At 52.2% G+C, this 17768-nt stretch overlaps 1 protein-coding gene across 2 annotated transcripts in view; it reads right to left on the bottom strand.

Annotated features, from left to right (window-relative positions):
- Col5a3 (collagen type V alpha 3 chain) overlaps positions 1–17768 on the bottom strand; it is a 43822-nt gene that overhangs the window by 9996 nt on the left and 16058 nt on the right. For both annotated transcript variants that reach the window (XM_052188972.1, XM_052188973.1), the window contains exons 17-45: positions 17394–17447; positions 17241–17294; positions 17035–17088; positions 16462–16506; positions 16285–16338; positions 15454–15498; positions 15261–15314; positions 15090–15134; positions 13483–13536; positions 13343–13387; positions 13163–13216; positions 11364–11408; positions 11140–11193; positions 10920–11027; positions 10108–10161; positions 8162–8215; positions 6954–6998; positions 6674–6727; positions 6496–6540; positions 5777–5830; positions 5625–5678; positions 4984–5037; positions 4784–4891; positions 4555–4644; positions 4059–4112; positions 2846–2953; positions 1979–2086; positions 1841–1894; positions 1164–1217 (exon numbers count right to left, since the gene is read on the bottom strand). In XM_052188972.1, the coding sequence (XP_052044932.1) occupies positions 1164–1217; positions 1841–1894; positions 1979–2086; positions 2846–2953; positions 4059–4112; positions 4555–4644; positions 4784–4891; positions 4984–5037; positions 5625–5678; positions 5777–5830; positions 6496–6540; positions 6674–6727; positions 6954–6998; positions 8162–8215; positions 10108–10161; positions 10920–11027; positions 11140–11193; positions 11364–11408; positions 13163–13216; positions 13343–13387; positions 13483–13536; positions 15090–15134; positions 15261–15314; positions 15454–15498; positions 16285–16338; positions 16462–16506; positions 17035–17088; positions 17241–17294; positions 17394–17447 (1755 nt within the window). The remainder of the gene's footprint in view (positions 1–1163; positions 1218–1840; positions 1895–1978; positions 2087–2845; positions 2954–4058; positions 4113–4554; positions 4645–4783; positions 4892–4983; positions 5038–5624; positions 5679–5776; positions 5831–6495; positions 6541–6673; positions 6728–6953; positions 6999–8161; positions 8216–10107; positions 10162–10919; positions 11028–11139; positions 11194–11363; positions 11409–13162; positions 13217–13342; positions 13388–13482; positions 13537–15089; positions 15135–15260; positions 15315–15453; positions 15499–16284; positions 16339–16461; positions 16507–17034; positions 17089–17240; positions 17295–17393; positions 17448–17768) is intronic.

Below are 17768 nucleotides of genomic sequence, written 5' to 3'. Positions count from 1 at the left end.
AAAGTAAAGAGGGCAGGGAGCTGGGGAAGGGGTCTTGCACAAGCTGTGTCTTACGCTCAGTAAGCTTATTAAGAAATGCAGCATTGTATATACACTCGTTTCTGAAAGGGGAATGGGGCAAGGTCAACAGAACACTATCACACAATGAAGTCAGAAGCTAATCAGTCAGTGTTGCGAGGAAGGCAGAAGCTTTCTCAGGGGCACCAGAGACCAACACACCTCTGCTTCTTAAGGTGGGAACACTTTGGTTGTCAGGATCTGAAGCCACAACGTCCCCATGTTCCACATATCAGGGCCTCAGGGAAAGCCCTGGATCAGCTGTGATCCCAGAATTCACTTGTTGTTTTGAGGCAGGCTCTGGTGGAGCCCAGGCAGACATCTTTGTACAACTTACTTTCTAGCTGAGGATGACCTCGAACTCATGATCTTTCTGCTTCCACTTCCCCAGCGCTGGGATTACAGGCATGGACTGCTATGCCTTGGCTATGGAGTGAGTGCTGGGGTTGGAACCCAGGACTTTGTGCATGACAGGCGAGCACTCTGCCTACTAAATCACACTGCCAGCCTCCTTCCAAGTTCAAATGTGGACAGAATTGAGAGACAGGGCCTTACGGAAGTATTAGGATCAGACGCAGCCACGAGTGTGAGCCTCTCGGTGGTATATTAGAGGCTTCATAAGAAAATGAAGACCCAAGTTCACATAATTGTTATTACCACACTATGTTGTGATAAAGCGAGGAGACCCTGGTCAGACGCCAGCACCACTATTAGGGACTTCCTGGCCTCTAGACCATGAGTCATCCAAATAAATCATTTAGCTTCAGGTTTTGTAACAGTAACAGAAAATTAACTAGGGCAAGGCTGGAGTCTAATCCAAAGTTCAAGTTCCCATTTGAGGCCAGCAGTGGAGGGGGCAGTCCCGGTTGGGGTCGATGGTAGGAGAAAGCTAGGAGCTGGGTATTTGAGTTGGACAAAGACCAGAGCAGTGAGCAGAGTTTGAACTGAGATGGGGATTCAAGGTCAGAGTTGGGTTCATCATGGGTGTTAGCAGCACTGAGGTGAAACCAAGGCTGGCCAAGGATGCTAGGATGTTATTCAGAAGAGTGGCACACTGCCTTCACTTCAAGGACCCAGGATATAGTCACCAAGTTGGGAGAACTCACCGGGGGACCTGGATGGCCTGCTGGACCTCTTATTCCTGTCGGTCCAGGCGGGCCCTAAAGGGGGAAACAAAACAGAAAATCCTGTCAGAGCTGAGCATGGTGGTACGCGCCTATGATCCCGGCACTCAGGAGGATCATGCGTCAAGGTCAGCCTCAGCTACATAGCAAGTTTGGGGACAGCCTAGGTTACACGATGAACTCTTTTATCTGAGGGGGAAAAAAAGCAAACCTCTCCTTGGGATGGCATGTAACCTGTTGATGCTGGGATTGGAGCCTAAGTTTTGGGGGGAAAGCTGCTGGCCCCGGACCAAGGTAGATTCTTGCCATGGAGTGATAGGTGATTTTGAGGCCCAGAGGGGCCTTTCTCTGAGTTTTTATTACATTTATGTATTTTGTATGTGTGTGGCAACTTATGAGAGTTAACTGTTTTCTTTCACCATGAAGGTCCTGGGCATGGAATTCACGTCATCGGGTTTAGTGGCCAGCACCTTTACTAACGGAGCCCTCTCAACAGCCTAGAGGGCTCTTCCTCACTCTCCTGAGCTCTCAGGGCTCAGACAGAGCTCAGGTACGGGTCTTTAGCCCTTCAGTTCCAGTGATCTAGGCGTCAAGATTGGGCTGAGGGAACCACAAAACCACAAAACCTAGGCCACACCCTCCCTGGGGGTCCCACTTACCGCATCGCCTTTATCCCCTCTGCTTCCCTTGTGACCAGGCATCCCGACTTCTCCCTGCAGGACAAACATATTAGGAAGAGTCCAGGGTCCAGGATACCCAATCTCTCTGTGAACTCTCTCCCTCCCTGGTCCTCTCACCTTGTCTCCTTCCTCACCAGAAGGCCCCGCAGCTCCAGGGGGACCCTGAAGCCCCGGGGGCCCTGGAATACCATCTTTGCCAGTGGGACCAGGAGTACCCCGTTCTCCCTGATGGAGGAAGAGGAAGGACAGATGTCAGGAGCAGGGGGACACAGGAGAGGACATCTGTGCGGAAATTTCTTCAAAATTGAAACTATCCATCTTGAAGAGAGCCCCTTAAAGTTCAGAATATAAACAACTCACAAGTCTTAGAAGGTTCCTGAAATTTACAGGATTCACCAGCCACCCCAAAGCTACAAAAGTAGTTCACAACTATGGGAAAGAGTGTCTTTGGCCTTTCAAACTGACTCCAAGTTGTATAGAGAGCTGCAGGGATGCGGCTCTTCTGAGTCATGAGCCACTTGGAAAGCCATTCAGTGATGCAGCTATGTCTGAGCCACCCTTGTTTTGTAAGTCACTCCTTACCCAAGCTCCTGTAAGTAATCCCAATAAGCTCACAGCTATAAGTGGACTTGGGAAAGACAATTTTAAGAATTGACTTTTAAATTTTATTTTATTTTTAATTATGTATGTGCATATGAACGAGTGGGTATGTGCACATGAGTGTAATTTGCATGTGGAGGCCAGAAGAGGGCGACAGATCACCTGAGCTGGAATTACAGGCAGAAGTGAACCTACCCATGTGGCTGCTGGGAACCGATCTCAGGTACTCAGCAGGAGCAGCGTGTGCTCTTACCCACTGAGTCACCATCTCTCCAGTCCACAGAGATAGAAGTTCTTTGGTAAGTGGCTGATGTCTTATCTGGAATGAGCTGACGCTTGTTCACATCTCCCCAGAAAAAAAAAAATCAACCAACAGACACTTACTGGGGATCCTTTCTCGCCAGCAGGACCAATAGGGCCTTGCCCACCACTCTGGCCAGGAAGCCCAATGCCGCCAGAGGGGCCCACAGGACCGCGCTCACCGGGCGAGCCCTGGAAAAGGGGTGGAGGACCAGAAATGATTAAGGTGGCAGGGCTTTTGGCACCAGTATCATATTTATACACAGTCAGAGGGCGCCCTTAAGCACTGAGGTATGATCCTCTTCACGGTCCTCAGTTGTCCCACCCTCCTCAATTTGAGGACCAAGCAGCCGTGCATGAACTGCGCCCACCACTTCCTTGGAATCCTCTTCTCATTCACTCAGCCCCAGCTACACAGACCTTGGCTGTGTCACAACCCTGCAGAGCACAGTGCTGCCCGCAGGGTCTTTGCCTTCTCCAGCCAACCTGTTTAAACCGCTCTTTCCAGCACTCCACACACACTCTTCCTCTTTGTTGCTTTCCTTCCCCATCTCTCTTCCCTTCTCTTTCCCTCTCTTCCCCCTTTCATTTCCTCTCCCTTTCCTTTCTTCCTTCTTCCTTTCCTTCTATCCCTTCCCTTTAACAGGATCTCAGTAGGTAGACCAGGCTAGCCTCACATTCGCAATCCTACCTCCTCAGTCTCCCACATGCCAGGGGACAGTCCTGCACCACCACATGCAGCCTGCATAGTATTTTTCTTTTTGCATCTCCGTGTGCATGGGTAGTTTTGTGTATGTGGACACATGTGAGGATACATGTGTACATGTGTGTTTATGGAGTTCTGAGGTCGATGTCAGGAATCATCCTCAATCTTCCACTGTGTCTGTCGAGCCAGGGTCTCTCAGTCAAACCCAGAGCTTGCTGATGCGGCTGTCCCGCTAACCAGCTTTCTCTGTGAACCCCTTGTCCCTGGCTTCCCAGGCTGGAATTAAAGGTGGGCCGCCATGCCCGCTGGACATTCCCTGGGGATCTGAACTCAGGTCCTCGTGCTTGCACGGCCAGCACTTTATCTACTGCATCAGCTCCCCACCCAGTCCTGTGACAACTATCCCAACGCGGGAGGCTTTCTGGCTGACGCTCAGGTCATGGGGGTCAGAAGCCGGTGTGCTCCGGGCCCACGGGCCCACCCTCCCCACCCTCCCCCAGTGCAAAAGCTTCATCCCGAGGCTATCGAGCTCTGAAGACACAGCCCTTTCCGGCCCTCTCTCTTCCTCCCAGCCAGTGTGTGGATACTTACATTTGCCCCCACAGGGCCCGGGGGACCCTTGTCACCCTTCAAACCAGTGGGTCCCTGGGGGAAGAAATGACCAGTCAGAAAATCTCCCAGGGACCCCAAGGATTTGCTTTCATTTGGGGGGACCCTCATCATCCTTAACCTTATCTGAAAATGGGCTCTGACTGTAGATCTGTCTACTCCAGATCTCTACCACTACCATGTCTTTATGCATGTGCGTGTGCATGTGTGTGTGTGTGTGTGTGTGTGTGTGTGCTCACACCTTCCACAGCACACGTGTCAAGGTCAGAAGACAACTAGAAACTGTTAGTTCTCTCCCATCATGTGGGTCCTGCAGATCACACTCAGCCCAGCAGCAGCCCTCTTGGCCCTCTGAGCTCCCCCACTGGCCATCACTAGCATCTCTTTGCCCGGCCCTTCTGTTTGCTGGCACTGCAGCTACTCTTGAGGAGCCTCCTTTACTCTACCCCACAGCCCCGCACTCCCCCAAGATACTCACTGGGTCTCCGGGGGCTCCTTGGGGTCCAGGGAAGCCCATGGGCCCAGGTGGGCCCTCCTTCCCGGGGGACCCCAGGGGTCCTAGCTCACCCTGCAGAGAGCCAAGGAGGGCAAGTTAGCCTCAGGAACGGGGTGTCTGCTCCAGTCTCTGACTACTCCCAGCTCTTCCCACACAATGTGAGGCTCGTGGGTTGAGCGATGACTCTGAGGCGATCTATCCCAGCTCTTACCTTGGCCCCTTCTCTGCCTTCTATGCCTGGCAGGCCTGGTTCACCGGGAGGTCCAGGAGGCCCTGGAGGGCCTCTCTCGCCTAGAGGCCCCACATCCCCTACCTTTCCCTGGAAACAAGCAAGAGACATCTTGAGCAGCCCGGGGGTGGGGGTTACGTCCGACTTCCAGCTCCGTGTATTCCTTGGGGATCCATTCTGACCTGAGGACCAAGGACGCCAGCTGGTCCAGGGGGGCCTGTCTGACCTTGGAAGCCCTACGGAGAGAAATAGAAAGAGGTACCCCCTGAGAAGAAGACAGAAGAGCCCGGGGCTGGGCAGACAGCCCAGTGCGCTCCATGCAAGCGAGAAGACCTGCGTTCCGCTTCCCAGCGTCCATGCAGGGACACCGTCCATGTGCGATGGCACCGTCCGCAACCCTCATCCCAGAGCCGGGGCGGAGCCGTGGCTCTCGGGCTCACCGGCCAGCCAGGCCAACCTGATCTGTGAGGCCCTGTCTCAAACAGTGAGGTGGGAGCCAGGGAGATGGCTACGTGAGTGAGAGCATTTGCTACTCAAGCAAAAGACCCCGAGTTTGAATCTCCAGCTCCCAGGTAAAAGCCATGCACAGTGCTTATGCCTGCAACCCCAGAGTGGAAACAGGTGGATCGTGGGAACTGTCGGCCAGCCAGCCTAGCCAAAATGGAAAGCTTCACGGTCAGCCCAGAAGTAAGACGGAGAGAGACAGAGGAAGATACCCAGCATCCTTTTCAGGCTTCTCCGTGTACCTGCACATGCATCCCACCGCATATACAAGGGCCCGACATAGTCAGGGGTCAGAGGTCATTGGTCAAGGGTCACTTACCAACTCTCCTCTTTGTCCAGGATGTCCAGGTATCCCATCCTTCCCCTGAGGACCCTGGAAAACAAAGTAAGAAGGAGCGAAGATTTAGAACTGGAGCCACCCCACGCTGTACCCTCCCCCAACCAGCTCAGACTCAGGATGACATCACTCACTGGGGGGCCTTTGGGTCCAGGGAACCCTGGTGGGCCTTGCAGACCCGGTAGACCCTGAAATGGAAGCAGAAGTCATTACCGTATCCCTCCTGGGTGTCTTGGACCTATGTCCCATAAGAATGACCTTAAAAGCCAGGCTAGTGCAGGCAGGATGGTTCAGTGGGTAAAGGTGCCTACATTTATTCAGAAAAAACCTGTGACCTGGGTTTCATTCCCAGATCCCGCAGGGAGGATGGCGTACACCAACTCCTTTGAGTTGTTCCCTGAACTCCAAAAATCACACAAACACAGAGTTTTGTTTTGTTTTTCTTTGAAGCAAACACATATCCAATACCTACTCCACACAAGTAGGTCCTGAGCACTCCCTCAGGGTATATATCTTATTCACCACTGCAGCCTGCTGAGGCAGGGACCATGGTTACCCTACTTTATAAAAGACGGAACTGAAGCAAAGAGAAGCTAAGCAAGTGGCTCAAGGTCTCACAGCAGGCAAGTGGCACAACTGGGAATTGAGCTCTCAGATCTCTGGTCTTGGAGACTGAGCTTTCTCTTGTGTAAATACTTCATGTGCTCTTAGTACATGACTGGTTCCCCCTCAGTGTCACACGCATACACATGCACTCACACTCATACATGCACATTCACAGACATATATATACACACACATATACTCACACTCACACATACACACAAAGACACACACGCACACACACACTTACCTTTTCTCCAGGTGCCCCAGGAGACCCATTCTGGCCCACATCACCCTAGAACAGATGAAATGAACTTCAATACCAGAACACGCTCAACTAGGAGGACTAGGCAGGCAGGCTGCTAAGTTAGCCTGAGATATTCAAGGGACCCTGGGTCGTGTCCCATCCTCTACTCTCACTCCCATACCTTGGGGCCAGGCTGGCCTGTGGCACCCGGCTGTCCCCTGTCTCCTCGGGTGCCCTACATAGAAATTTAAAAAATACAAAAAGCAAAGAACAGAAGTGAGCGGGCGGTGGGTGGGCCTGGGAGAGGACATCACACACAGGTTCTTTCCTCCAAAGTCCCCTCTGACTCCACCAGGGACAGGGACAGGCCCTGTCCTTCCCGGCCCACTCCGCACTTCACTCCCCGGCTGCCCCTCCGCCCAGCACATGGGCCCCATGCAGAGCAGTCACTCTCTCCTCACCGGTGGGCCGCGTTCTCCTTCCTCCCCTGGCTGCCCTGCTTTGCCCTGGAGAGCAAGTCAAAAACAGACGGTGAGCATTGCCTCGGGCTTCGTGAGACAGATACGCACGCATGCGTTCACAAGTGGGAATGTTTGTGTGCAAGAATGTCTGCGAAAAAATAATGCGTGCAGAGAGTGAATCCAGCCCAAAGGAGAGATCTGTGTTGCAGGCGGCAGTAGAGACGGGCAGAGCCAACTAAACCGCCGGAAACTGAAGCCCCAGGTACCAGACGTGGAGCTACAGAATCTGGCACTGTCTGCTGGGTTTCAGTCTTGCATCGGTCCAGTATTTCCTCACCAGGCCTCTCGTCTTCCCTTGTGGAATGGGAATTATAGTCTATGGCATTGTAATTTTTTTTTAAATTTTGCTTTTAAAGCACTGGAATTTTGAAAGACTACAGGGTTTTTAAAGTTAGATTATATTTTACAGTCAGAAATAAGCATGAGACTTTGAGGACAGGAAGTGGGTGACGGTTGTAAATCGATGTGTTTGTGTGTCCAGTGGACCAGGGGTGGAACTGTGCCTGATAGGTTTTCTTTTCGTAAGATTCATTTCTAGCTGGGCAGTGGTGGCGCATGCCTGTAATCCCAGCACTCTGGGAGACAGAGGCAGGCAGATTTCTGAGTTCGAGGCCAGCCTGGTCTACAGAGTAAGTTCCAAGACAGCCAGGGCTACACAGAGAAACCCTGTCTCGAAAAAAACCAAATCCAAAAAAAAAAAAAAAAGGTTCATTTCTATTTGTGTATGTGTCTGTGTGTGGGTAGGTACATAAAGTGCAGGTGTTCCCTGATGCCAGAAGGGGGCGCTGGATCCCTTGGATCCAGAGCTAGAGATGGAGCACTGGGAACCAGACTCCAGTCCTCTGGGAGAGCAGACAAGCCCTTCACTGCTGAGCCTGCGCTCCAGCCCTGGGCTGGTTAGTGTTCAGTGTCAGCTTGAGGCAGTGTAGAAGCATCCATGAAGAGAGTCTCAGTGAGGGACTGTGTAGACCAGGCTACCCTGTGGGAGCGTCTGTGGGGTTGTCTTGACTGCTTCAAGTGAGAGGGAAAGACTTAATCTAACAAGCACAGACGAACCATCCCAGCGCCCACCTCTGGCGTGCGTGAGCACACGCTGTTCCCCTTGGGCCAAGCCACCCCCTCCTCACACCCTCTGAGACACAACTCACCCGCTTGCCTTTCTCCCCCAGTGGTCCCAGGGGTCCAGGAAATCCAATAGATCCCTGAACAGAGAGAAGGAGCCGTGAGACTCAGGGATGGTGGGCATTAAGTAGAACAGGCTCCAGGCCCCATCCCTTGAGGCTTCCTTAGGCTAGAATCTGGGGGCTTTCTTTCACCCCCCTCCAGTCACAGCCTCCTCAGAGTGACCCCAGTCACCAGTCACCCATCCTTTACCATCCTTCTGTGCATGTGTGTGATATGTGTGTACACGCGCTCATACACACATATAGAAGCCACAGGGAACGTCAGGTGCCCTGTTCTATTACTGTCCAATCTCAGCTGGTAAAGCACTTGCCTAGCGCGCAGGAATTCCCGAGCTCTCCCCCAGCACCACACAACACAGGCATGACGGCATCTGCCTGGGGTCCCAGCTTTCAAGGTGAAACACAAGGATCAGGAGTTCAAGCCTTATCCTCATACCAAGTATGCGGCTAGCCTGGGCTATGTGAAACCCTGTCTCAACAAAAACTAGAGGGGCTAGCCCACCTGCAATCCCAGCACTCGGGAAGTAGAGCTACAGAGTCCCCAAAGGAACAAACTGACTAATAAGACAATCAAAATTGTTGAGCGCTGGGCTCAAGTGGAAGAGAGACCCTGCCTCCATATATGAGGTAGAAGAGATGGAGGGTACTGGACCTCAAACTCTGGTTTCCGTGCTCGGGTACACCTGCACACGTGGAGGGCAACACACATCTGAACATCACCACACACACTCAACAAGCAACTCTCCTGCCTCATGATGTGAGTGGCTCCTTTCTGCCACCTTTGACCTGTTACCACCATCTGCCACCGGAAGCTGGCATCAAAGGTCCACTCCAGACCGTGAGCCAGTTACGACTTGCAAACACTGATCTACAGCGAGCACTGGGCAAGACAACCGTGTCAGCTCCAAATGCAAAGATATGGAACTCAGGGAGACTTGTTTCCACTGTGGCCTGCGTTTGAGCTGCAGCATCCACGCGGCAGAAGGAGAGAACTGACTCCCTCAAGTTGTCCTTTATGTGCATCTGTGTGTGCCCAGTGCCCATGGGGAACAGAAAAGGGCACCACGTCCCCTGGAGCTGGAATTACAGCCTTTGTGTGGATGTTGGGAACAGAACCCAGGTTCTCTTTGAGAGCAGCAGAGCTATTAACCTCTGAGCATCTCTCCAATCCATAAACGTAATTTTTTAAAAAAAGAAATCGGACTGAAGAGATAGCTCAGCGGTTAAGAGCTCCAACTGCTCTTCTGAAGGTCATGAGTTCAAATCCCAGCAACCACAAGATGACTCACAACCATCTGTAAAGAGATCTGATGCCCTCTTCTGGGGTGTCTGAAGACAGCTACAGTGGATTTACATATAATAAATAAATAAATCTTAAAAAAAAAAAAAAAGAATTCCACACTCAAATCTGCTCCCATGCATCTTTAAGATCCCAAAGGACTTTACATAAACAGACATGTTCAGTCACCCATGATGCAGTCCGGGGTGCGGCTCAGACAGAGAGCACAATCTCGCACGCACTCTTACCCCTCATAACACTGGCACATGTGTTTCTGCATAGCCACATTTCTGTATAAGTACACTGTGTTGGGTTATAATGAATTCAAGATCGGAAAGATCTCAGTTTTGTGCGTTTCCTCTGTTAGGATTCCAACATCTCTGTGTGCCCGCCCACTAGTCTGCGTCCTGCCCCCTGGTCTGTGCTGCCTTGATTCTTAGTGTGGGATTGTGGATGGGATGTCTTTAAGGGGTACAGTGTAGTGGCAGGTCTTTAGTGTTAGGACTAACAGGAAGGGATTAACATAGCTGTACAGCCACCCCCACCCCACACCCCGGACCCACACCCCGGACCCACAGGCATCCTTCTCTCTGCCTTTCCCCTGCCCACCTCCATTTGCATGGTCTGTTACCTTAGGTCCTGGTCGTCCTGGATAACCTGGGAGACCTGGCACCCCAAGCTTGCCCTGCAGGAAAAAAAAGATTATAGAACAAAGGTCACACATTGCAAGCTGGAGACCAGAAGGGAGACAGTGTGAGACCGAGAGAGAACCAAGGAAACTGCATTCCTGCGAAGGATGTGACAGCAAGGACTTCATTCACCAGTATAAACCAGTGTCCTCATCTGTGAGGTGAGCACGACTGGTTACAACAGGGACTCAGCAGGTTCATCCCCAGCACTGTATCAGGAAGCTCACAACCACCTGTGACTTTGGCTCCAGGGACTGACCTCTGGAGGCATCTGTACTCGCACAGAGACAGAATTAAAAATAAAAATAAACCCCCTGCCTCATTTTTAAAGACAGGATCACATTGTATAGCTCCAGCTGTCCTAGAACTCGCTAAGTAGATGCAGCTGGCCTCAGACTCATAGAGATTCACGTGGTACCTTTGTCCCACCCCACCCCTCCCCCACCAGCTCTGGAATTAAAGGAATGCACTACCGTGACATAAAATAAATCTTTTTAAATGTCTATTACACAGAGCCGCTGTGGGGATTAAAAATGAAAGATACGAGCAAGTAATTGCTTTACAATGCTCAGCAAATAAATTAAGTATGACAGGGCTTAGCTCAACCTTATATCCCTGCCCAGAGTCCCCAGTGAGGGGCTTGGGCGTGGCTCCACAGTACAACTGTTTTCTAAAAGTGAGATTTCCTGGTTCCATCTCCGGATTGGACGGCAGAGATGGGCGGTAGACAGTGTAAGTGAACGGGTGGAGTCACCTTCTCCCCTGCTGCTCCTGGGGGACCCTCGTCACCAGGCAGTCCCTCGGGACCCTTTTGTCCTTCTGGACCGTCCTCTCCCCTGGGACCTGGGAGTCCTGGGTTTCCCTGAGATAGAAAAGAACGGGATTGAAATCAGTCACTTGTCCTGCCTCCTCTGTTCAATCACTGTCCATCCTCCAGTGTTTACCACACAGTCCTCGTCTGCAGCTGGTCTTACCCGCTCGCCTTTTGGTCCTTCATCACCCTTGAAGCCAGCAAAGCCATCCTCTCCCTGGGGCAACGATACAGACATGAGACAGAGGAGGGAGAAAGGGAGGGAGAGAAAAGGGGACAGAGGCAGGTGCAGAGCAGAAGTCGGGGGGTCTTAGGGAAGCGACATAACCAGGGCCTCTTTGTGGGAGCTCCCTCCCCCTCCCCTGCAATGAACCCCTTCTTCCTCACCCTTTCTCCTTTCTCTCCTTGGAGGCCCCGGTTACCAGAGGTACCCTAAGAAAAATTTTAGAGGGCTTTCAGTCTCCTTCCCTGCTTAAGGAAGGTTTTAGACTTCCTCCCTTGACCTAAAATTGTGAGAAGAATTGCAAGACAACTAACTATAGCGTGGTGGACGCAGCCATCCCATCCCCCGCCCCACCCCCACCAAGTTCGGATGCGTGGGGAGAACCAGGAGAGCCCAGTGTCTCGGACATTCATCTCCACTTCCTGAGGACACAGTGTCTACAGATCCTTCTGGCAGCAGGAAGAACATTCCAGAGGCAGGGGAGAGTTTCCCCATTGTGCTGGCCACAAGGGGACTCTGTGCCCGGTGACAGCATGCCCATCCCGTGCAGAGCGCAGAGCGCACACCCTGGACTGACTTCCTGCCTGCACCACACAGACAAACTGCACTTGGCTCTGAAGGGAACTGAGCTCCACTGAAGAATGAACAAGCCGTTGGAGCTGACGCAACTATGTGCTTGGAAACAGCAGGGCCTTCTGCAGCCCGGGCAGTAATTCACTGGACCGCAGGAAAGAAAGCTTTGGGCCGCAGTCATCCCCTCCCTTGGCTACAAAGTAACTAGATTCAGATACAACACAGGCTGCAGCTGTAGCTGCCACCTATCTGCAAGCTAAGATGGGACCCCCGCCCCACAACCCTCACTCCCACCCGGTGCCCCTCACCCCTCACCCCTAATCCCACCCCCACCCCACGGGGTTACCAGAGGAATGAGACCAGCTCTTATCTATATGACCAGCCCTGTGCATACAGCAAACGACGATGATAAAACCCAACTTATAAATTACACAAGGAAAAAGATTAAAAAAAGAAACTAACAATAACATAGAACCATTAGTATATGGGCTTCTTTTTCATTTGTTTATTTTCTGTCATTTTGTTTTTGGTTTTGTTTTGTGGGTTTTTTGTTTTGTGCTTTTTTTGTTTTGTTTTCTTGTTTTTTCTTTTTTGTTTTTGTTTGTTTTTGTTTTTGAGACAAGGAACTCTTATTCTGTTTTTGAGACAATAGTCCCGCCTACCTAGCCTGGAATTTACTGTAAATACCAGAGCGTCCTGGAAAGCACAGAAATCCTCCTGCCTCCTCAGCCTTTCTCGTGCTGGAGTGGGTTTTGTTGTTAGTATTCTTTATTTTGCTTTATTTTGTTTTGAGACAGGGTCTCATGTAAACCTGGCTGATTTCAAATTCATTACATGGCTAAGGATGACTCTGGACTCCAGATGTCTCTGCCTCTACCACCTCAACACATGTGCCACCATGCTGAGTATAGAGGGAGTTGGGGTTCGAACCCGGGACTCTGTACACACTGGGCAAGCATTCTACCGTCTGAGATGCCGCCCCAGCCTTTTTAATTCTTAGTTTGAAAGAGGCTGGCTTCAAACTTGTATAGCTCAGGCTGATCTTAAATTCCTGATCTTCCTCCCTCAAGTACTGCATTTATGGTGTGTGTGTGTGTCTGTGTGTGTGTCTATGTGTGTGTCTATGTGTCTGTGTGTATGTGTGTGTCTGTATGAATTTTGTTAGTGTTTCTTTTGTGATACAGAGTCTCAAAATACAACAATGCAATGCACATCTGGCTGGCAGAATTCACCATAGAGCCCAGGCTAGCCTCCAACTTGCAGGAATCTTCTCACTTCTGCCTCCCAAACACTGGGGCCACAGACAGCACAAGATGCCTGGCACTAAGTTGGTCTTCTGACACCAACACTAATCAACTGTCCCACCTTCAAGTCCTCAAGTGCTACCTACCTTCACACCACGAGGTCCAGGATAGCCCCGAGGGCCTGCTGATCCTGGTGGGCCCTGAAAGGAAAATAAGGTTAGGGCTATCTTGTTCCAGCCCTCCCTGTTCCCAGCATCCTGTTTCCTCACTGGCCCTTGGCTGTTTGCTGCTTCTCTTCCCCAGCCCAGCCCCTCCTGGTCACTCACCTGAGCCCCCTTTTCTCCTGTGGGGCCCTCGTGGCCTGGGTGGCCCTGATGGAAAAACACATTAACTCATCAAAGGCCAAAATTTGCCATACAGACACCCAAACCTTCCCCTTCCCCTTGTCCCAGCTCCAGGTTCTCACCGGGGGCCCCTCAGATCCTGGGACACCTGGAATTCCGGGGTTTCCAGGGGGACCCTGAAAAAAGAGGAAAAATAAGAGTAGCCTGAGATTCTCTGCGCCTGGACAGGAGGGGTCTACCCAGGGGGCTCAGCGTGAGCATACAAAACAAGCTCTGCCTGTGTGCACCACGTGGCTCTGGTGAACCAGCTTGCCACCTCTGAGCCTCAGAAATCCTCCTTCCCTGAGAGAGATGCAAAAGCAATGTGCGAGCCTGGGCGGTGGTGGCGCACGCCTGTAATCCCAGCACTCTGGGAGGCAAAGGCAGGCGGATTTCTGAGTTCGAGGCCAGCCTGGTCTACAGAGTGAGTTCCAGGACAGCCAGGGCTACACAGGGAAACCCTGTCTTGAAAAACAAATGAAACAGAACAAACAGAAAGCACTATGGGAAGGGTCGTGGCATGGCTCTGTGGTAGATCTGCTTCCTAGAATCCTCTAGTGACAAACTGGAGCGCTGCCCCAGGGTAGAGTGCTTGCCTGCGATGTCCAAGGCCCAGGCTCCAAGCCCAGCGAGCGAGCACCACAAAGAGAACAAAGCCAGTGTGAATCTGGGGAGTGGGAGCGTCTCAGCCACGCCCCTTCGCTCGGTTCCTTGCTTCGTTCCATTTATTTACTTATTTATTGAGACAACGTTCTGCAGTAAGGTCCAGGCTGGGACACTTGCTGGGACTGCTGGGGTGTGTCACACACCTGGTAAGACCCCTTTCCTTGGAAGTACATCCCACCCACAGCCCCATCTGCAGGAGGATGGGCTTGGGCAGATGTGAAGGCTCTCCGGTTCTGGTTTCCCAGTCTCTTATCTACCTGCGGACCTAGCAGATGTTTGCAGGATGTGGGCTATTTTTTTGATTGTTGATTGATATGGGAGGGTCCAGCCCACTGTGGGTGGCATCACCCCGGGTTGTATAAGAAACCAGGCCCGTTAGCAGCATTTCTTCATAGCCTCTGCTTCAGTTCCTGCCTCTAAGTTCCTGCTTTTCCTCAATAACATGAAAGGGTAGGTCAGCGGGCCCTTTCCTCCTCAAGCTGGCTTTGGTCAGTGTTTTATCGCAGCAATAGAAAGGCAAACTAGGAGACACACGTGCACATAGCTGTACACATACACACAGGTATGCACATAAGCACGCACACACACACACACGCGCACACACACACACACACACACACACGCGCGCGCGCACACACACACGCACACGCGCACGCACACGCACACACACACACGCACGCGCATGCACATACACACACACACACACACGCACACGCGCACACACACACACACACACACACACACGCACATTATATCTGCCAAGGAAGCAAGCAGTAGCCGTGCAGAGAGGCAAAGCTGAGGTCTGCCCTTCATTAGCATCTTGGGATCCCTTCTGTGAGAGTGTCTGCATTTACAACGGCTCCTCTGTCTGCCAGCCTTGGTGGGATTCTCCTGGGAACCCTCCCCCAACAATGCCACTCTGTCACTCTGGACTGGCTTCAGAAATGTGACTCTTCATCAGCAGGAAGTCCCTCAAAGGGACCCCTGAGTGAAGCCAGTCCTGATGGCATGAGGAGTCGCTTACCTTTTCCCCTGGAGTGCCAATGGGCCCCTGGGGACCTGGAATTCCCTGGGGCAGAAAAAGAAGGTGAAAAGAGTCACAAAAAGAGAGATGGACAGTAAAACTGGGCAAGGGAGGACTGTGGCTCAGCCCCCTCCCCCACCACACCCCGTTGTCAAGACAGAGGGCTTGAACCTGGGAGCCGTGGTTTCCTTGCTGTCCTGGGGGACCTGGTTCTCCAGGAGGACCCTGTGGGGGACGGGTGGGTTCAGTGAAGCCAGGTCAGGATGTGGAGGGTACGGGAAGTTACCCTCCACAAGTAGACAAGGCTATGATGACCGTGGGCTTGGAGAGTCAGAAGGGCAAAAACAGACGGTAGGACACTTACCACATTGCCTTTGGCCCCTGGTGCGCCATCGCTCCCGGTCACACCCTGTGAGGACAGAGAATGTGAGACCAGGACAGATCAGGACTGGGTGCGAGCTGCCGCGAAACACGTATAAAGCAAGCACCAGCAACAGACAGTACAGTCCGTCTCGGGAGATGCGCAGTGGGAAAGGCGCTTGCTGCACAAGTGTGAAGGTCTGGGTTCGAATCCCTGGAACCCATGCAAATGCCTGACTAGTACCATCGGCATTTGTAATCCCCTAGAGGGAGATGAGAGGCCAGGACTGACTTCCCCGGAAACCGTGAAGGCCAGCAAAGTGGAAAATCAAAAGAAAAACCCTCAAACAAGCCCAGGTGATTATTCACAGGCCTTTAGCCACTCAGGAGGCAGCAGAGGCAGGAGGATCTCTAAATCAGAGGCTAGCCTGGTCTACAAAGTCTAGGACTGCTGGGGCTACCCAGAGAAACCTTGTCTTAAAAAAGCAAAAAAAAATTTCAAGCAAGGCTGGAGAAACCAACTCTCACAACTGTCCTCAGACTTTCCCACTTGCACACTTGTCCTGTTGCAAAGGCAACCGCAGTCACACACAGTAAGGACAAGAGGGAGTGAGGGGGAAAGGAGGCGGGGCTTGGGGGTGTTCCTCAGTGGATAGTGGCACTTGCTGTGAAGACTGATACCCTGAGTTTGATTCCAGGGACCCACATGGTGAAAGAAAAGATCTGATCTCACATGTGAGCCGTGCAAACACACACACACACACACACACATCAATAAATAGAGGGAAAGACAGGTAAGAATAAAACATAGACAAGGAGCCAACAAGATTCTCACCGGGCGTCCTAGGGGGCCTGGAGGACCTCTGGGGCCAATCAGACCTCGAGGACCCTGCAAGGAAGGGGCCACATGATACCCGAATCAGAGGTGTGTACTCCTGCAAGTTTCATGCCCCACGGGGATTCTTGCCTCCCCCTGAACAAGTAAAGGAGTCTGGGGTCTCCCAAGACCTACCGGCTCTCCAGCCTGGCCTGTGGGTCCTGGAGGTCCCTGCTGGCCCTGTGGAAATGTCATCATTATTTGCACTGGACAAGTACAGCCCCGGGGCACAACGTCTCCTCAGCTAGAAGCCCCTTTAAGAGTCAGCTTGGTGTCTCCCCACTCTTACAGACTGAGCTCGCAGTCTCCAGGCCTCAACTTACCCTCCCACACCGTAACCTTAACTCTAGCTTTCAGTTCCCATGCTGCCTTTCAGGGGATGCTGGGGCTTCCTGTCCTCCAGGGCAGACCCCAGGCCCCAGACACCACTCAACCTGTTTCTGGGGTTTTGTCTGTCTGTCTGTTTGTCTGTTTGTTTGTTTCAATGTCAGGGAATGAAGCAAGAGCTTCATGTACGTAGGCAAGGCTGCACCACTGAGCCCCACCCACAGCCTCTCCCTGAAGAATTCCACGCAGGGCTGCACCACTGAGCTACATCCCCAGCCAACTGCAGCACTCTAGGCAAGAGCGCTCCCTGCTGAGATCCAAGCTCTCCGGTCTCCTGAAGCTCTAAGCCAGCCTCTTTCCTAGGCCCCGCCTCCAGCTTACCTTCCCGCCATCCTCTCCTGGGGGACCAGGTTGCCCTACAGGTCCAAAGTCACCCTAGCAGAGAAGGAGGGGGACATTTGAATAGATTAGCATATTCAGGAGCTGCTCACTCGGTTCAGAAAGGAAGGGGGGGCATGGAGGCTCGGAGGACGCTCTGAAGCAGTGCCCACTGAAACAGGGGTGCAGGTATGGGGGGGCGCACTCACCCTCTGGCCCTTCTCACCAGGCAGCCCAGGGAGGCCATCAAAGCCCCGGTCACCCTGTTGGAAGAGACAGCAGCTGCCTTGAATCCTTGGCCTTGACAGTGCCCGTCACCCACCCTGCAACCCCCCTCAACCTGTCCTGTCCCCGGCACCCACCTTAGGCCCTGTGTCTCCGGGGAGCCCCCGAGCCCCATCCGCTCCAGCTCGGCCCTACGAAGAAAGCGAGGCTATAAAGTCAAGGATGGATGAACTTCCCCGTCCTGCCATTACTAGTTATTAGTAGTTATTACTACTAATTATTACTAACTAATTACTAGTTATTCCATTAGTAGTTGTTACTGCTGCACACTACCTTTTCCTGTCTCCCAAGGGCGGCTCTCTTACATTTTTGGTTATTGTTGTTGTGGTTGTGGTTGAGACAAGGTCTCACTGTGCAGCCCTGGTTTGGCCTAGTACTCACTACTTATGCTACGATCACAGGCCTGCCCAGAGATATACCTGCCTCTGACTCCTGAGTGCAGGGATTAAAGA

This window comes from Apodemus sylvaticus, chromosome 7 (genome assembly GCF_947179515.1).
Source record: "Apodemus sylvaticus chromosome 7, mApoSyl1.1, whole genome shotgun sequence".
Taxonomy (NCBI): domain Eukaryota; kingdom Metazoa; phylum Chordata; class Mammalia; order Rodentia; family Muridae; genus Apodemus; species Apodemus sylvaticus.
This window is presented reverse-complemented; position numbering and strand designations above follow the sequence as displayed.